At 40.1% G+C, this 15,833-nt stretch overlaps 1 protein-coding gene across 2 annotated transcripts in view; it reads left to right on the plus strand.

The window, feature by feature from the left end:
* Positions 1-15,833, plus strand: part of LOC146988456 (uncharacterized) — a 92,055-nt gene that overhangs the window by 66,096 nt on the left and 10,126 nt on the right. For both annotated transcript variants that reach the window (XR_015035698.1, XM_085773816.1), the window contains exon 12: positions 10,443-10,589. Coding sequence is in view for 1 of the 2 variants with exons in the window: in XM_085773816.1 (XP_085629942.1) it covers positions 10,443-10,589 (147 nt within the window). In the remaining variant the exon portion in view is untranslated. The remainder of the gene's footprint in view (positions 1-10,442; positions 10,590-15,833) is intronic.

Raw genomic sequence — 15,833 nt, forward strand, 5'->3', positions numbered from 1 at the left:
ATCACTACACAGACATATAAGCACTCAGAAGAAAAACTCAAGAAGAAAATAAACAGCATTGTCTGAGATTATGTGTGACATTTGAGTTTGTGTCAGTCTGAGAGACTGAGAGAGCATCATGACAGAGTGAAATAAACAAAAGGAGAGACAAAACTGTATAAAGCTCTACAACAGATTTAATACATCTCTACCAAGCCATGCAAATAGTTCTGTAAGATCCTTATGGCTATGGAGATGCTTTGTCAGGTGTTTTAATGGAGAACCTGCATTTTAGACTATATAATAGATTTAGACTACTGTATATAATAGATATGTAGTGTAAAAGATATAATTATTCATCATGTACGCTTCTGTCTAGTTGCATCCTGGGAGGTGTAGGATACAGTGTTGTGGGAAACCTCTGAGAACCAATCGCAGCTGACATACAGTATGGCGAGGGGAGAGGGCGGTGCTCACCTTGGACAGGTCTCCAGTCCGTGACATGGCGGTTTAGAGTGACTAATCAACCTTAGACTGTGGAAGGAAGCCAGAGAACCAGGGGAGAACCTACAAAGTCACAGTGAGAAGTGAACATGCAAACTCCACCGGAAAAGGCTCCAGGCCTGAGGATCAATCCTTGCGACAGTGACAACCACTGTACCACTGTGCCGACCCACACTGATGCTAATTATTTACACTATTATTATCAATAGTAACAATGCAGAGAGTATAATTATGTTCAGCTCACATTAATAGACTGACACCTGTCACCTGCCAGCACAGTATTCTGTAATCACTTGTACTGTATCAGTCACTTTCTTGTTGCCATAGCAGCATAGTTATGCCCTACTTGTAGTTTTTCAGAAAAAAAGAAGAAATAAAATATTTGTATTAATAAGACATTTTGACACTAGAACATTGTTAAAGACCAATACATAGAGGAGTCCCTAAAGATAACATTAGCATTCACAGCTGTAAACTTACAGATCTGAAGAAACATTATGAGTTCAGCATGGAACCTTTACTCACCAAGAGCTGTCTTCAGTGCAGGCTAATCAGATTTTCTCACAGCGAGTCACTGCAGCCTCAGATCTGTCAACATGTAATGCTACTCAGAAAGTGTAATATGCACTCTGGTCTTGTAAAGACCATGCTCATGCCAAGCGATAATCACCACCGCCCACTCCATATGGAAACCGTAGCTCGGTTTCTAAGGACGATAGGTGCAACATGAATGATAGGTTAAACCCAACTGTTTTTTTTAGGCTTGTTTCTTTTTCAGTCCAAATCCAACAGATATCAACATCATAAATCATAATTCTCGCTGTAACCCTCAGAGAGTCTTTTCACAGACCTGTTGTGTCCATCACATCTTTTAAATAATAGGAGGAAATTTTACTAAAAATGTGAAACTAAGACAAAAATGCTCTGCTGCACTGCTGCATGAGCTGCACACCCATGACAAATTTTACTGAGCTATACCCAGTTGGTTGTATCTGACCTTTAGTGTACTTTACTGATCAGCTTCTGGCAAAACAACTTACAGCAGCTCCACACAATAAGTCTCTCTCCTCTGGGATACTTCTCTGAGATTTATGAGCTTCAGGCTGCATTTTTCTGTTTCGTGTCCAACCTACACACCAGATTTTGAAAGCAGTGTTGCGTGGCAAAGCAATGCGCTACAATGGCAGGTTGTTGGGTTTTTTTTTCACAGGGCAGCTCCATTTATCGATTCATGATAACATTTCACAGTGATGTCCATGCACTGAAAACACACTTCACTTTTTCCCACCACCTTTGCGTTGAAAAACCTTAAAGCAACACTATGTAGTATTTCGAGCTTAAAAAAATGTTTCTAAACTCATTAAAGTGGTAGAAAAATGGCACCGGTAACGTACACTACAAAAACTCAAAATCTTACCAAGAATATTTGTCTTATTTCTAGTCAAAATGTCGTTTCTAGTCAAAACTAATCTCTTTCCACTTAAAATAAGACTCATCACATTCATACAAATGCATTCTTAGAGCTGCTACTTCGAATAACCACTTCTTGTGGACCTTTTAATTTGTGTTTTGTTTTATATGGGTTCTGTTCTCTAACAGAGCTCAACATGATTGACTATTTTTCCTTTTGGATTGCATTCACTTTTACTGATCTTTGTGGAAGAACCTTTCAACCCCACAGTTTCTTTAAGATTCATGGTTGACACATATGACAACTCCTTTACTCTGCAGGTTATGCTACTGCAGATGTATCAGATATGATCCAGCTGCCATGAGTCTCATGCAAAAAACTGTCATAACCATGACATAACAGCTGTCATAAACATCAATGAATACTTATGACAGCTGTCATTAAGTGTCATTCAGTAAGTTATGTCACTTTTGATGCAAAGTTGACATTATTTGAGATGTCCTTGTTATGAGAACTTAAAAATGATGTCACTGCTATGACAGTTTAAATTGTCTTTATGTCAAGTTGTTAGAACAAAAACATCTCAAATAATGTCAACTTTGCATTAAAAGTGATATAACTTACCGTTATGACTGTCATATTCATTGATGTTTATGAATACCTATTCAAGTAAAGTGTTACCAAACCAGTCACACAAAACATTTTTTTTCTCAAGTGGTACAGTATGTACAAGTGATTTAAAAACCTACAGCACTCAACAGTTGTGCCACCTCAAGAGTTTTCTCTTTGTTATGAACTAAATTCTCAAGTGGCAGGGATTTGAAAGACCAATTGGGTCACAGTGATGCGACTGAATTTTCCCATTACTACAAAGGCACCTTTAAATGCAGCCCATACTATCCCAAGATCCATTGCATGTCTGTAAAGAAAGGTAATAACACACATAGAGACCTAGAGGATTACACAGTTAGATATTGATTGAGTATTGGGTTTCACCTCAGTTCACCTGCTAATGGTATAACTGTTAAAATCATGGCTCTTAAAAACAGAAACAGATATGTGTTGTTAAGGTTGCTAGGCACCTGGAGATGCACTCAGTTACGCAACGGCAAGCGTGGTCACAGCCGGTTACTCTCAATAAAAATCCTTCATAGACCAAACCACCTCATTTCAGGTCAGGCTTTGTGGTCTATGACGGCTTTGAAGATCCACACCTTTGTATACCATCCCCCCTGAGTAGGGACACAACTGTGGGACTGTCATTTACAATGGGAAAACACTTGAGAGAGTTAAAGATTATTATAGCGGTGTCTGAACTTTTAGTTAAATGTGACTCTGAATGAACAGTAATTATACAACCAGTGGAAGCCAGAGCTCACTAACACATGGGGAAAAGAGGGTGAACTGGCACCGACATCCTTCCCTCAGGTCCAGGCAGCATTTAGTTAAGTTGTGTGTGACGCTCAGCACTGAATATGTATTATTTTTAGAGTGTGCCTTAAGAGTCGGTGTTCAAACAAAATACTTGTGTGATCATCAAACAGCATCTCAAACCTCTTATCCACCAACACCTTTCCATCATCGGAGGGGCGGCATCTCATATTGTAACCTTTTCTGAAATCAGCAGTTTGACAGGCATATCCACACATGCAGCAATTAGGCAGGTACATGGAGATGAGTAAGAAATCAGAATAAGATGTTAGTGCCACTTTCTTTTTTCCATTTTTTTTTTTTTTGAAGATCATTTCACAGTAGCTTCAGTGAAGTACGACTCTAGGAATCCCTCTCTTGGACTGTCCTGAAGCGTGTGCCTATTTAAATGTTTAAAACGTCTCAGCCCTCTCTGCAGCATCAGGCTTTTGAGTGTGATATTTTGCAGTATATTGGAGTCTTTTCCTTTAGTCGTGCATTGACAGTACGTTGTCCTTAATAGTTCTCATTTTTGGTGTGTGGGCTCTGTTAGGGTCATTTCTACTGAATGAAATGGAACAAGAGCAATGAATCACAACAAGTATTTATCATTTAAATAGTCTCACTTTTTCAGGCCCACAGCTTTTTAATCTGGATACATTATGATACTGTGCTTCCAGAGATAGCAGACATTGTCTGATAGCTAGGAAACAATGAAAAGTTAACCCCAGAGTTTAGACAGTGAATTTAAATTTAGATTATTTGTCCTTCAAAGTCTGGACCAATTTGTTACTCTGTGTTGACTGAAATCACGATGGCTTGCACTGCACAGATATACAAAACCTTTCTCTCCCCTCTCTCTCCCTCTTATCACACTACTTCATTTTGGGTCCTGTTCATATTTGAGGTCCTGGTAAGCAGTTTCCTCTGCCTCCATTTTTCAGACCATAATTTTGATTGATAATTATCGTTGGGGACATGATTCTGTTGAGCCACCCAGCAGAGTGAAAGACTAGTAGAATAAAATAGAAATGGTGTGTTGTCGGGTGCATTCGAGCGTAGCCACAACAAATGAATGGATAAATCTCTCAGAGCTGCACTCTGCACTGCCGATTCAAAGAGACCAACTGCCAGTGCCGCAGAGAGGGGGGAGAATTTACCTGTCCATGAATTCCTTTCCCTCTCCTGCATCCCAACTTTATGGCCTTTGGTTTCAAACAAAGAACTTGTGATTTATTCTCTGTTTCCCACTCCCTTTGTTTTTGTTTTCGCGAAACCTTCAAAGACGAGCCGTACCCTGAGGGATTATCAGGCTGATTTCCACCAGAGCTAAACACCTTGACGATGCAAAGGGGAGTTTGGTTGGAACTCTTGATCAGCCATGATACATGTATCTGAGCTGCTAATGTAACATAGTGTAGCAGTTGACAGGAGATACTCAGTTATATTGTTAGAGTGTGGGATACTTCCCACTTTGTGAACATCTTGAAATGAGAGTATTGAAATATACTATTGAGAATATGTTGCAATGTGAATCTAGATGATCTTAAAAATTCACTCTTACAAAACAATGAAATTTCACTGCTGTGGATTTTTTGTCCATGTCGGCCTTGAGAAAGAAACCTGAGAATGCGAGTTTACTATTGACCTTGAAGAAGGTAGTTGGCGAAACAGTCTCACCGGACAGTCCAGTGGAATATTTGGCTGGTTTTCAATGATATCGCAGGGTGGTAAAACAAAGGAAGGAAAGGTGGCACAGATGTATGAGTCGTTTGAAAGTGGATGATAATTTATGCCACAACTATCAAGACGTGAGGATGCTTGTAGCAAAAGATAATTCTATATTGTTTTCTCAGTTCGCCTTCGAAACCTCTTCAGCGCTTGTTCCAGAATACTTCAAAACAAATTATCTCAGTTTTCTGGCAGATGAGATAATATACAGCTGATCTCTTGAATGTGAATTGGAAATGATTTATGGATCCATCTTTCCGGTGTTGTGGGCTGAGGCAGTTTAAAACAACAACAGAGCTGTGAATTAAATTTGGGAGAGTTTGGGGGGGAAGTAACCATGTTTATATGCAACATGTAACAATATCAGTAATAGGCCATCACACTGAGGAACTAAACATTTTAAAGTAAGATTCCCAATCAACTTAAAACCAAACTGATCAAAGACTCAATGGGTATAGAAAATGTGTTTCAGACCGATACCTCATTAAAAAGCTAGAAGAAAAAGAAGGGAAACATAGTGATTTTTTTATGCCTTACTTGCATAAAAATGACTTGTTTGCATGTGGCATGGTGAGGCAATTAACAGCAGAAAGTTTGCCGCCTCTGCTGACTGATGTAAATCATAGCTGTGAAAGTTCTAGCACACCTCAGAGAAAGTAAACAGACAATAAAAAGGAAAAAGTGATGGTATAACATTTCAGATAAATTATGTAGACACATTTCTACAGCAGCAGAAGATGATCCTGAACATTTCCTATTGAGGATTCCATGCACTCCTTCCATGAGGACAGGCTCTCCTCTGTATACATCAAGTTGATGTTATGGTAATCACTTGTACGAGATGCTTGCTTGATAATAAGCATGTTTTCTCACTTCATTATTTAATGCAAATTTAACAAATGCTTCTGGGAATTATTTCTGCAAGAAGATGTGGTGTTTTTTACAAAGTAAACTTCAGGTTGTGTGAAATGTTTTTTTTTTCATATTGCAGGTTTTTCTGAATAGGCTTTGCTCTTGAAATTCTCCCCTTAAGAATCAAGCACTAAGGGACTCAGCAGGGAGCACAGTAAACCTTGAGGGCTACACAGTACAGAGCCCAACAGACATGCAGCACTGAGTGAGTGAATTTACATAATACACTAGGAAATTGATGCCAAAGTCAGGCATGAGGACTATCATAAACAAAGGAAAATTAGAACAGGAGGGGCCTGTGGTGTTGGAGAGAACAAAATTATGAACCCATGTGTGTTAACCCTGGCGTCCAGCAGTTAGGTGAAACCTGTTTAACCAGCTGCAGTAGCCTTGTATTTAGAATGAAATCATTAGCATTAGTGAGACTGTCAGTTTTCAAAGATTGTCTAATTTTCTTGATTGAGCGTGTTTGTGATACACTGCCCTGCCAAAACTAAAGCAATGAATAATTTCAGTTTAGAGTGGATTGGTCTTTCTGATAAATGTGTAATTAATTCAAAAGAGTGTCCTTGGGAGGTCTTAAAGGTACTATGTCTCTGTTTGTGTGTCAGGCTTGTGGCAATCTCATTCTCAAAAAGGAAAAAAAAAACAGGTTTTGGAAGACTGCCATGACTACAGTGTTATGCAGTGAGAAGTCTCAGAGGGTTCCCTGCAAAGGAACCATCAGACTTCTGCCTACATTGTTGAGGCTGCTTGTTTTCAAGACGTGGTCATCCCATGGTGGCCCCGAGAGTTCAACTTAACAAAACACATGCAAAGACACAGGTTACACAAAAACACCTAATGCGGCCGGCTTATGAGCCTTAATTCTCAGCCCAAATGCAGCCAAAAAAGGAATCCCATGGCCAACCTGACCGAGTTATTTGTATATGTTTTCAACTCAAACCCGGTCCAGTCGGATTGTTTGAGCCAATCCAGGCCGTCGAGAACTCCCAAGGAAAGAGCCGGAGCCTATATTCACCACTTTATTTTCCCATGATCCATTGCGTCACACCACCCCGGAAGTCGGTTGTTTACGTAGCAACAGCTAGCGGCTAACGTAGCAACCGGACATCCACAACTCTTGCGATTGGCTTTATGGTCGTTACAGGCTCCATTCATAAAATCTTTAACTTTCCTTGAGTTGTTTGTGCATCCAACAACAGCACATGTCGTACCGGAGGACATTCTATGAACTTGTAATAATAATAAAAACACTTCTAAGACAGACTGCTAGGCTAGCTCCATTCTGCTTGAAGTGAGACAGAAGTGCGAAACCGACTTGTCGGTGAATTGAGTGTCATGGCGACGCCCAGCGGCGTTCTACGGAAAGTGGTGAATACAGTCTATTATATGGCCAGAGCACACATTTAATGTGAAGAAGTCTGATCAATGCTGATTAAACTTCTAAATGAATGTGTGCTCTGGATCTGGCTATTTTCTTCTATTCTTACTCTTTTAAACAATAAGATTAGAATGATTTGACATTATTTTCTCATCTTTGCTGAGCAAATAAAAAGCCTGTTCAGTTTGGCAGTAGAAGCAAATAAGAGCCTGTGCTTCTATTTGAGCATTTACATTATTTTTGAGGACACAAAAAAGTGACGGACCCAGATAAAGACAAAGGCTAAGCTAACAGCACGTATGAGCAATCATATAAAGTTGATATTGGTTATAATAAACCTGAGAGACCACAAAGGTCTTTAGACCTTCTTAAGTGAAGAGGCACGCCTCACAGTCTGTCACTATTTAAAATCATTTGTTCTGCGCTGTCGTTGACAACAAAAATGCATCCCTAGAGGCTTGACTGGCACTGTATGTTTTTCTCATGTTTTAGCAACGATACATCATGAGTAAAACCAAACAAATTTGTACAAATAATTCATTATATGCATAACGATTTATGCATTTGTTACACCACCTTTGCTCTTTGTATTCAGATTTCATTGTAGATTCGGTACATTCCCGCCACTATCTAGGCTCTCACTCACCAAACTTGAGCCACCATGGGTGACTTGCCCAGCCCTAAAATAATTGTGATTGGCTGCTCCACTGGGACATTACAGTGGGCTTGGTGGTGTGAAATCATGACATCTGAGTCAGTTGATCACACAGTTTGCACTCCTTTGTTTAAGGTGCTGCTGCTTTTTATTTGTCTAAGATGTTCGCTACCTATAGCCTTCTTCTGTCTTTACTTAGCTGTCTTGTTTCTGTACCCATCTTCTGTTTTGGTCTCCACCAAATCCCAAGAAAAAATATCTGGCTTTTTAGCTACTAAGTGCTCTGCTATGTTCACTGGCTAGTCATTAAATTCTTGCTGTTTGGTGCTGGGCTCATTGGATGTCTCACCACTGCTGAGTGTGAGAATGAATCAAAACAGTGAAGCTGTGCCATAAAACCAAAACAGTACATTGAAAAATGTGACAATACTTTGAAAGGCCGAGGGGAAGTGCAGAGGTAGGTGATAATTCTCTGTGGCTTGTTCACATTACACATTCATTTGATCCATTGTTCATATAAAAATGTTGATTATAGCAGCCTGGTGCCAGTGGTGACTAAGCAAGAGTGCGTGTCTTACTTTAGATTATAGGCTGTGGTGTATCTTTGTGACTAATGGCCCTGTCTTACAACATCTTCCGGCAAGAAACTGAAGCTTGTTTTTGGTCCTTTGGCAACTAATCTCAAACAGTTTAAGAGAAATCTTTTCGTATCATGAAATGTATTTAATCCTGCCCCTGCGCTCAAGAAAAGTTAGATGTACGTACATACATATCTTGGAAATTGTGCAATTACTTGTGGTGTTGTCTTCTGGATCATGATCATTTATCTTCATGTTGGCACCGAGCAGCCATTAATACTACAGCCATTTGTCTTTGCCGCTTTGGCGGTCATAAAACACTAAGCCCTATACACTGTGATTGGATAAGACAGAATCGTTCTGAAACATGCTTTATCAAATAATCCATAGAATAGTACCTGGAACACTAAAGTTGCTTTAAAGGCCTATGGTGCAGCTATTTTGTTTGTTCGTTTGTTTTTCAAAGAGTTACATATGTTATCACATTGGGTTAGAAACAATGGTAGTAGGCCAACATGTCTGTTGATACAACACACCCGCCGACGGGGGGACAAACGGGTCAATTGTCAGGGGTCCATGGTGAAGGTGAACTGGGCCCTTCAACCATTAAATTATTGGGAGGAATACATTTTCAAAATAGGCCTATTTATGGGGAAAAATGTAATATTTGAGTAACATAAACGTTTTTTATTGTATTTATCTTCCTAATAGGCTTTATGCACAGCTACACTACTTCCTGAAATAAGCCAGCTCCTTTATTTCCTGTCTTACATTATTGGACCAACTGATTAATCCAGGTGTGCCTGACCATTGTTGTGAGGTCAGGTGAGGTGAGGTGGGTGGTCATTAATCAGTTGGTCCAATAATGTAAGACAGGAAATAAAGGAGCTGGCTTATTTCAGGAAGTAGTGGAGCTGTGCATAAAGCCTATATTGTCCTTGAAATAGTGGTTAAGTACATCCTCACCCCTTTGGCCACTGACACAACTTTTGACTCAAAATTTCAAAGTTCATTTAGCCAGCTCCTGTAGTAAAACATCAGAATGTCCTGTCAGTAGAAATGTGCAAAAAAAAAGAAACGAGAAGAGAACCCCTAACCCAAAATAAAGACTTGAGGGTTGTTGTTTTTTTTAAGTATTTTTTTGGCTTTTTTATTTGATAGCACATAGTGAGGTAGAGAGAGGGGGAATGACATGCAGGAAAGGTCTGCCCGACGCGGGATTCGAACCGGGGACACCTGTGTTGAGGACTGTAGCCTCTACATGGGGCGGCCGCTCTAACCACTGCGCCATGCACCGCCCCTTGTTGTTTTTCTTTTTGTTTTGTTTTTTTTCTTTTAAAAAAAGGTGATATTGAAGCTGGAACAAGTGCAGTGGGGGAGGAAGCGCCAGACAGTAATGTCAATAGAAGGTAAGAAACAGCGCAGCCATTAACGTTCACCAGCCTTGTTACATTAGCTAACTGGCCAGCTCTAATGTTACAGCCATTAGCTTGTATAAAATCAACCTGACATAACACGTTCTCTGACAGAAACAGTTGAGTTGAGGGGAGAGGTCCAGCTGCAGTCTGTACTGTAGGAGAGTGGAGCAGAGGCAGCTGAGGCGTGCTGCTCAGGTGACAGACACAGTGACGGAGGGTGTTTTCACACAGGTGCTGTTTGGGTCGGCCCAGCTGAACACTGGGCGGTGCAGTGTGGTGTGTTTTGGGTCAGTGTGAACACAACAGCCGCACTCAGGTGCACAACATGAAAACAGCCGCACCGAGACCATGTGTGACAAGTGTGAATGTGAACCGTACTAGTTGAAAAATGAGCTGTTTATTGATATTGTGCTGTGTTATTTATTAGCTTTCTTTCTCTGGGTGTGTTTGTGTGTTTCAGGTGCTGGGCAGTGCTTGAAATTGTTCCCCAGACATCATTACCAGAGAGGTGGACGGCAGTAGAGACGACCCAGCGGGACTCCAGCAGCCCAGCTGGTCCTCATTCCACCTCCCCCACTCTGCGCTACTCCAACATCTCACTAGAGGAGTGAGTCTTCCTCTCCTGCCTTTTCTCTTTCGCCATAACCAACTAGTGTTTAACCACGAGCCTACTTCTGTAGCCTGTAAATGACTGCAGCCAGACATTTACACAGGGTATTTACATACTGTACTGTAAGCTACTGTTGTAATCTTTACTGCAACCTGCAGTCGACATTTTTGTTACAAAAGAATTTCTGTTTTAACACATATTTTGACAATTTGGGGATTACGTGAAGGCATATACTTCTTATGCAGACACTGCTCCATTACTGCTGTGTGTTGCTATGACACTGTGTCATAGCAAGTTCTGGTGCAGTGATGCACCATCTGGTGGTTGAGTCAAAGAAGCTAAGTTTTGTTATCCCTACATCGGCAACATTAACATTAACAGCTGTTTACCTTCCCGTTTAACAGAGATATTAAGAGTTCAGCATCAAACTTTATCTTTGTTCACCTGTGTCCATCTGTTGAAGTGAACGCTAGTGTTAACTTTGTCTAACATGCCTTTTTTCGGCAGAAGTTAGCACACTAATCACTGAGTCACATCTCTTTCCGATAGCCATTCACTGTAGCTTCCAGTCTGCCCTGAAGACATAACGCTGTTCTGAGGGTGAATCATAACCTCTTGTCCTTTAAAAGCAATGATGGATGAATCCTCTGTCTACGGTAGCAACAATAACCAGCCACTCCTGACCCACCAAGATCCTGTGCTTGGTTGGAAGTAAAACTTACAAATAGCCCCTTGATGTACAGCAGGAGATCTTCAGTGTTAAAGACTTTGCCCAACTACACAGTACAGTCAGTGTCCTTGTTTTCCCTTTGTTATGTGAATATTTGTTCAGCGTATAACTGCTGGAATAACTGTTACTGATATATGTATGTGTTTGAGGTTGGATTTTAGTTCCGACTACATTTTCACACCACTGTTTGTTTATGGGTCCAGACTGGTCAGTGCAGTTACTGAATACTGACTTTCAAATCACATACAGCCACTATGTGGTTGATGGTTATAAACTCTCATATGATTTTAGGACTAGGCCAAAGCATTGATATTGGATTGTCCAGAACATAGCTGTAAGGCAAATGGAGATTTTATTATAGTAGAAAATCCTGTGCTTCCCATTAAAATATGACTCAAAGTCCAACTAACAGTCATCAGAAATGTAAAATCCTTGAATTCAGTGAAAAACTATTTGCTATCATGGACAAGCAAAAAAAGTCTTCAGTTTAAAGTCAGTATAAATCTATTAAACTGCAAGTTTATGATTTAGGTTAAAAGTTGAATGACGCAGCAATCGACAAAGATTTTTAGCTGAAGCCAACTTTTTGTGGAGCATTCAACCAAATCTCAAATAACAACATGCAAAACATTTTCAACTTGGTCCCCATTCACTACTTTGTTCTGGAGTTTAAAATTGTTAGCGGGATTGAAAGGCAGATTCAATAATAAGTGGTGCAGAGGTCTGGATAGTAATGAACCATAGCCTATCAACGCTACTATTCCAAATTATCCTCCATTATCTGAGGTAGAATGACATATTATCAAATAACATCCAGTGATATCAGGCCAGCCCTTAAATTATTTGGCAGGCATGGAGCTCTTTTCTATGCCATTACATCATCCACAGCCACTCTGGCCATAAAAACAGCAGCAGATTTCCATTTCTGATGCAAAGTTAGCTTTTTGTATTGAGAATTGTACAGTACGCCATTATGCTGGCGCCCAAAGGTGACAGCAGTGATACATCAGCAGGGAAGTGTGTGAATGTGCACAATTAGCAGCTCTTGTACTGAATATGTAATTGTTTCAAAGCATCCTTGAATTGTAATAGCTCCCTGGCTCAGGCCGTCCCCTCCCATTAATTCTTCCTTCATTCCTCTGATTTGCAGAACAGCCGTTTCTCATTCTGATAGCTTGGCATGAATTTTTATGTCTGTGTTATTCTTTTCCCCCTACCCATCACTGTTCATTGTTCATCTCTTTAAAAAGCAGAGCCTCTGTGACCCACATGGCTAAGACAACCTATGTGACAGGTACTCTCCACTCTCTGCCTGTCACAGCTCCAGTTTCCATAGAACAACAGTGCCCCCTAGTGGAAAAAGTCACCTACTTTTATTTCATTTCTTTGAAGAAAAAAAAAGAAAGAAGCTGAGGAGCACATGGTTGTTATGCTGCTTCAAATCCCAGTCCTTTAACCCTGTTTCCCTCAACTGTTGAGTTTTTTTTAGAGCAGGGTTTGCTTCTTAAAGCCGTGTCAGGATGAGCAGGGTAATAGCTGAAATATAAGTGAGGACAGGGGATTCTTCAGCCTCTCCATCAGCCTCATGTCGTCTGTGAGTGGGATCAGAAACAGCAGTTTGCTTTTAGATATCCTGCAGTTTTCTAAACACTTGGGAGCATCGCTGTTCAGGTAAAGGTGATTGGGGAGATGCTCAAGTTGCAGGAAAAATGCAACTAGTGCTCTCTAAGTATAGGGCAGACTGTTGCCTTAACACCTTAGCCTCCAGGGCTAAAATCATTAATAGAAAACTTAAAGTTCCAAAATGTATGCGAAGTAGCCATCACAGTAATCATCCAGCCTTCTCAGTGGTAAATCTCCTCAACATATAGGCTCATCTACATACAGAAACACCCCCAGAAAGCCTTATATGGTCAGCACATCCCTTTGAAAGCCTCAGTGGCCTTGGTGTAGAGTTACTAGGTGTGGGAGGATGAAAAGCATCACAGACAATACCGTTAAGATGCTGTAGGTGTGTGAAAGAGCTTTGCATCATGCATCTGGACCGTACATGGTCATTGTTACTGGTGTCACTGTAATTACACTGGGAACACATTTCCACAATTAACACACTTCATTTGTTCTGATACAATCTGCTCTTCTGAGCGGATGTACTTAAACCGTGACGAATGTGCTGAGCACAATCATCAAGGGATTATTTGAAATTACTGCCTACTACACCTGATTATACCCAAGGCTGCCACTGTGCTAATGAAATCCAGCCACACCGTATTGTCTTATTGGGCACTTTCACAAGTGACTTGTCGACAGTGAATAAAGACACAGTGTGGAGACCAATCAAAAATGATTCATATTACATAAGTCACTACTTCAGGGTAATTAAAATATCACAAATCTCTTTTGAATAGCATTCTAATTGTCGAGTCTTTACAACATCACAGGGAGATACAGCTGATTTAGTTCAAATTAATTAAATGTTTTTTATCATTATTATTAAGTATGAGTAAGAATGGCTATTGTCTTTAATGGGGCACTCATGTTATGTAGCTACAGGTGCTTGGAGTGAAATAATTTTAATTTCACTCTGAATGATTACCTTAGTTTTCAAATGAGAACAGTTGACTCACAGTGGTTCACAGTAGAGTTGGTTGTAAGGAGACTGGTTTAGTCATGATTACAGCAGTATCACTGTGGGTTTGATAGTCTCAGGAAGACTTTGCTCCTAACAAATATCAAACTGAGCTCTGTCGCAGTGGGATATGTGATGATGATGATGATGATGACCATGATGATGGAGAGGCATCTCCAGGATTTTTTGGATAATCCTTAACTTTCAAAAATGTATAATTCTCTAGGAAAATTGTCAAAGGAGCATTTGCAAACGTTGGTAGTCTTTATTTAATGCCATCTACTCTCTCAGAGATGACGGCATCTGAATATTTTCTTCTTCTTTTTTTTTGCATCCTTCTCTAAGCACTGAGCGGGGGGATAATAATTTTGTCTCTCTAAGTAGTCTGTGTCTAAAAGCTGTGCAAAATTTAAATGAATCCAGTTCAATGACTGGCAAAAGAAAATCTGTGAAGTTCTTCCTCTATTTGGGAATATAATTGATGTCAAACACATTAGAAAATGTTGTCTTCATGGTCTTCTTCTTCAAATCCACACATCCTTTGTTTCAGCCGTCACTGAGACGTCAGTGAATCTAGTTTGATGAGTGCATCAAGGCTAAGGCAGAAAACTAGTACTTCAATCACATACTCACATACACAGAGGACATTTCCTGGAATAACTCATCTCTCTTTTATGAATATCTGAAAGTACAAAACCAATGAACCCAAAACTTTCATATCTCATGATGAAGAGATTTTACAGATACAAAGGTTCCTGGAAAAGTTATCGATTGTACAATTTATAATAAGAAGAATCAAGATTTTTTTGCCATATTAGTACAGCCACAGTGTTAGTTGTAGTCTCAGACTGTACAGTCATTTTTTTTATCCTGACTTCCTCCTTTTCTGTTTTTATTCTGCTTTATACAGAGCCTTCAACATGCTTAAGTTACAGAAAATAGAAATATAATGAAAAACTTACATTTTCAATTTTAATGTGTATTTTTCCCCCAGCAAAGGCCTCAATATCCTCTCTCATTCTCCCTCACCTGTAAATCTTTTGCAGAAAAATAGGTTGTCAGTTGGTCTGTGTTATAAACTGAAGGGCCTGGAGAAAAATACATCAAATCAGAATTTAAAATAAGAGTGCTTTTGACAGCAGAGTACACATGGCATCTCTCATAGTTTCAGCACCAAGGTTAGACTATGAAAGCACACAGCACTGTCCCATGAGTGTGTCCACTCCAGCGAGAGCTGTAACCTTATCCTTGTTCATCAGGATGGATGAGGGGAAGCCATCCATGCTTTCATTCAGGGCACTCAGGTGAATACAGGTGTCAGATGTGCCAGCTTGGGACTTTGCACAGTCTGAGAGTCATTCAGCAAAAAGCTCTTCCCAGAGGTCAAGCAGTGAGTCAGCACCTCGCCTCAGGACAGCTAGCCGCCATCAGTAGGCCTATAGAGCAACAGGTGCAAGACTTAGCAGCAATGAATATCTCTCTAGAGAAGCGAAAATTAATGCTACTGCTACGTGCTAATCATTTTTAATGGGCTGCTGGCAACTGTGCTCAGTGATAAGCTCCAAGCTTTGATACCTGATATCACAATAGTTGGATTAGTCTGGTATTTTATAGCTAAATATATAAGAACGAAGCGTAAGGGATGGACAAAAGTGTTTAGTCTCTGATGTCAGCTGAGCAAAACTGGCTAACGCACTATAGCTACAGGATCTGAATATTTTTTAGGTCCTCCTGAACTTTCTTCTTGTCAAAAATATAATCACAAGTCAGAAGTTAATCACAAATCAGGGATTAAACAGTGTTTCTGTGTAACATCATCAGCTGCTAACATTAGCAGGATTAGCTCACATGCTATCATACCAGCAATTCTTCAGCCAGAGTT

Source organism: Trachurus japonicus, chromosome 4, assembly GCF_045865225.1.
Source record: "Trachurus japonicus isolate A0001 chromosome 4, Traja_1.0".
Lineage (NCBI taxonomy): Eukaryota > Metazoa > Chordata > Actinopteri > Carangiformes > Carangidae > Trachurus > Trachurus japonicus.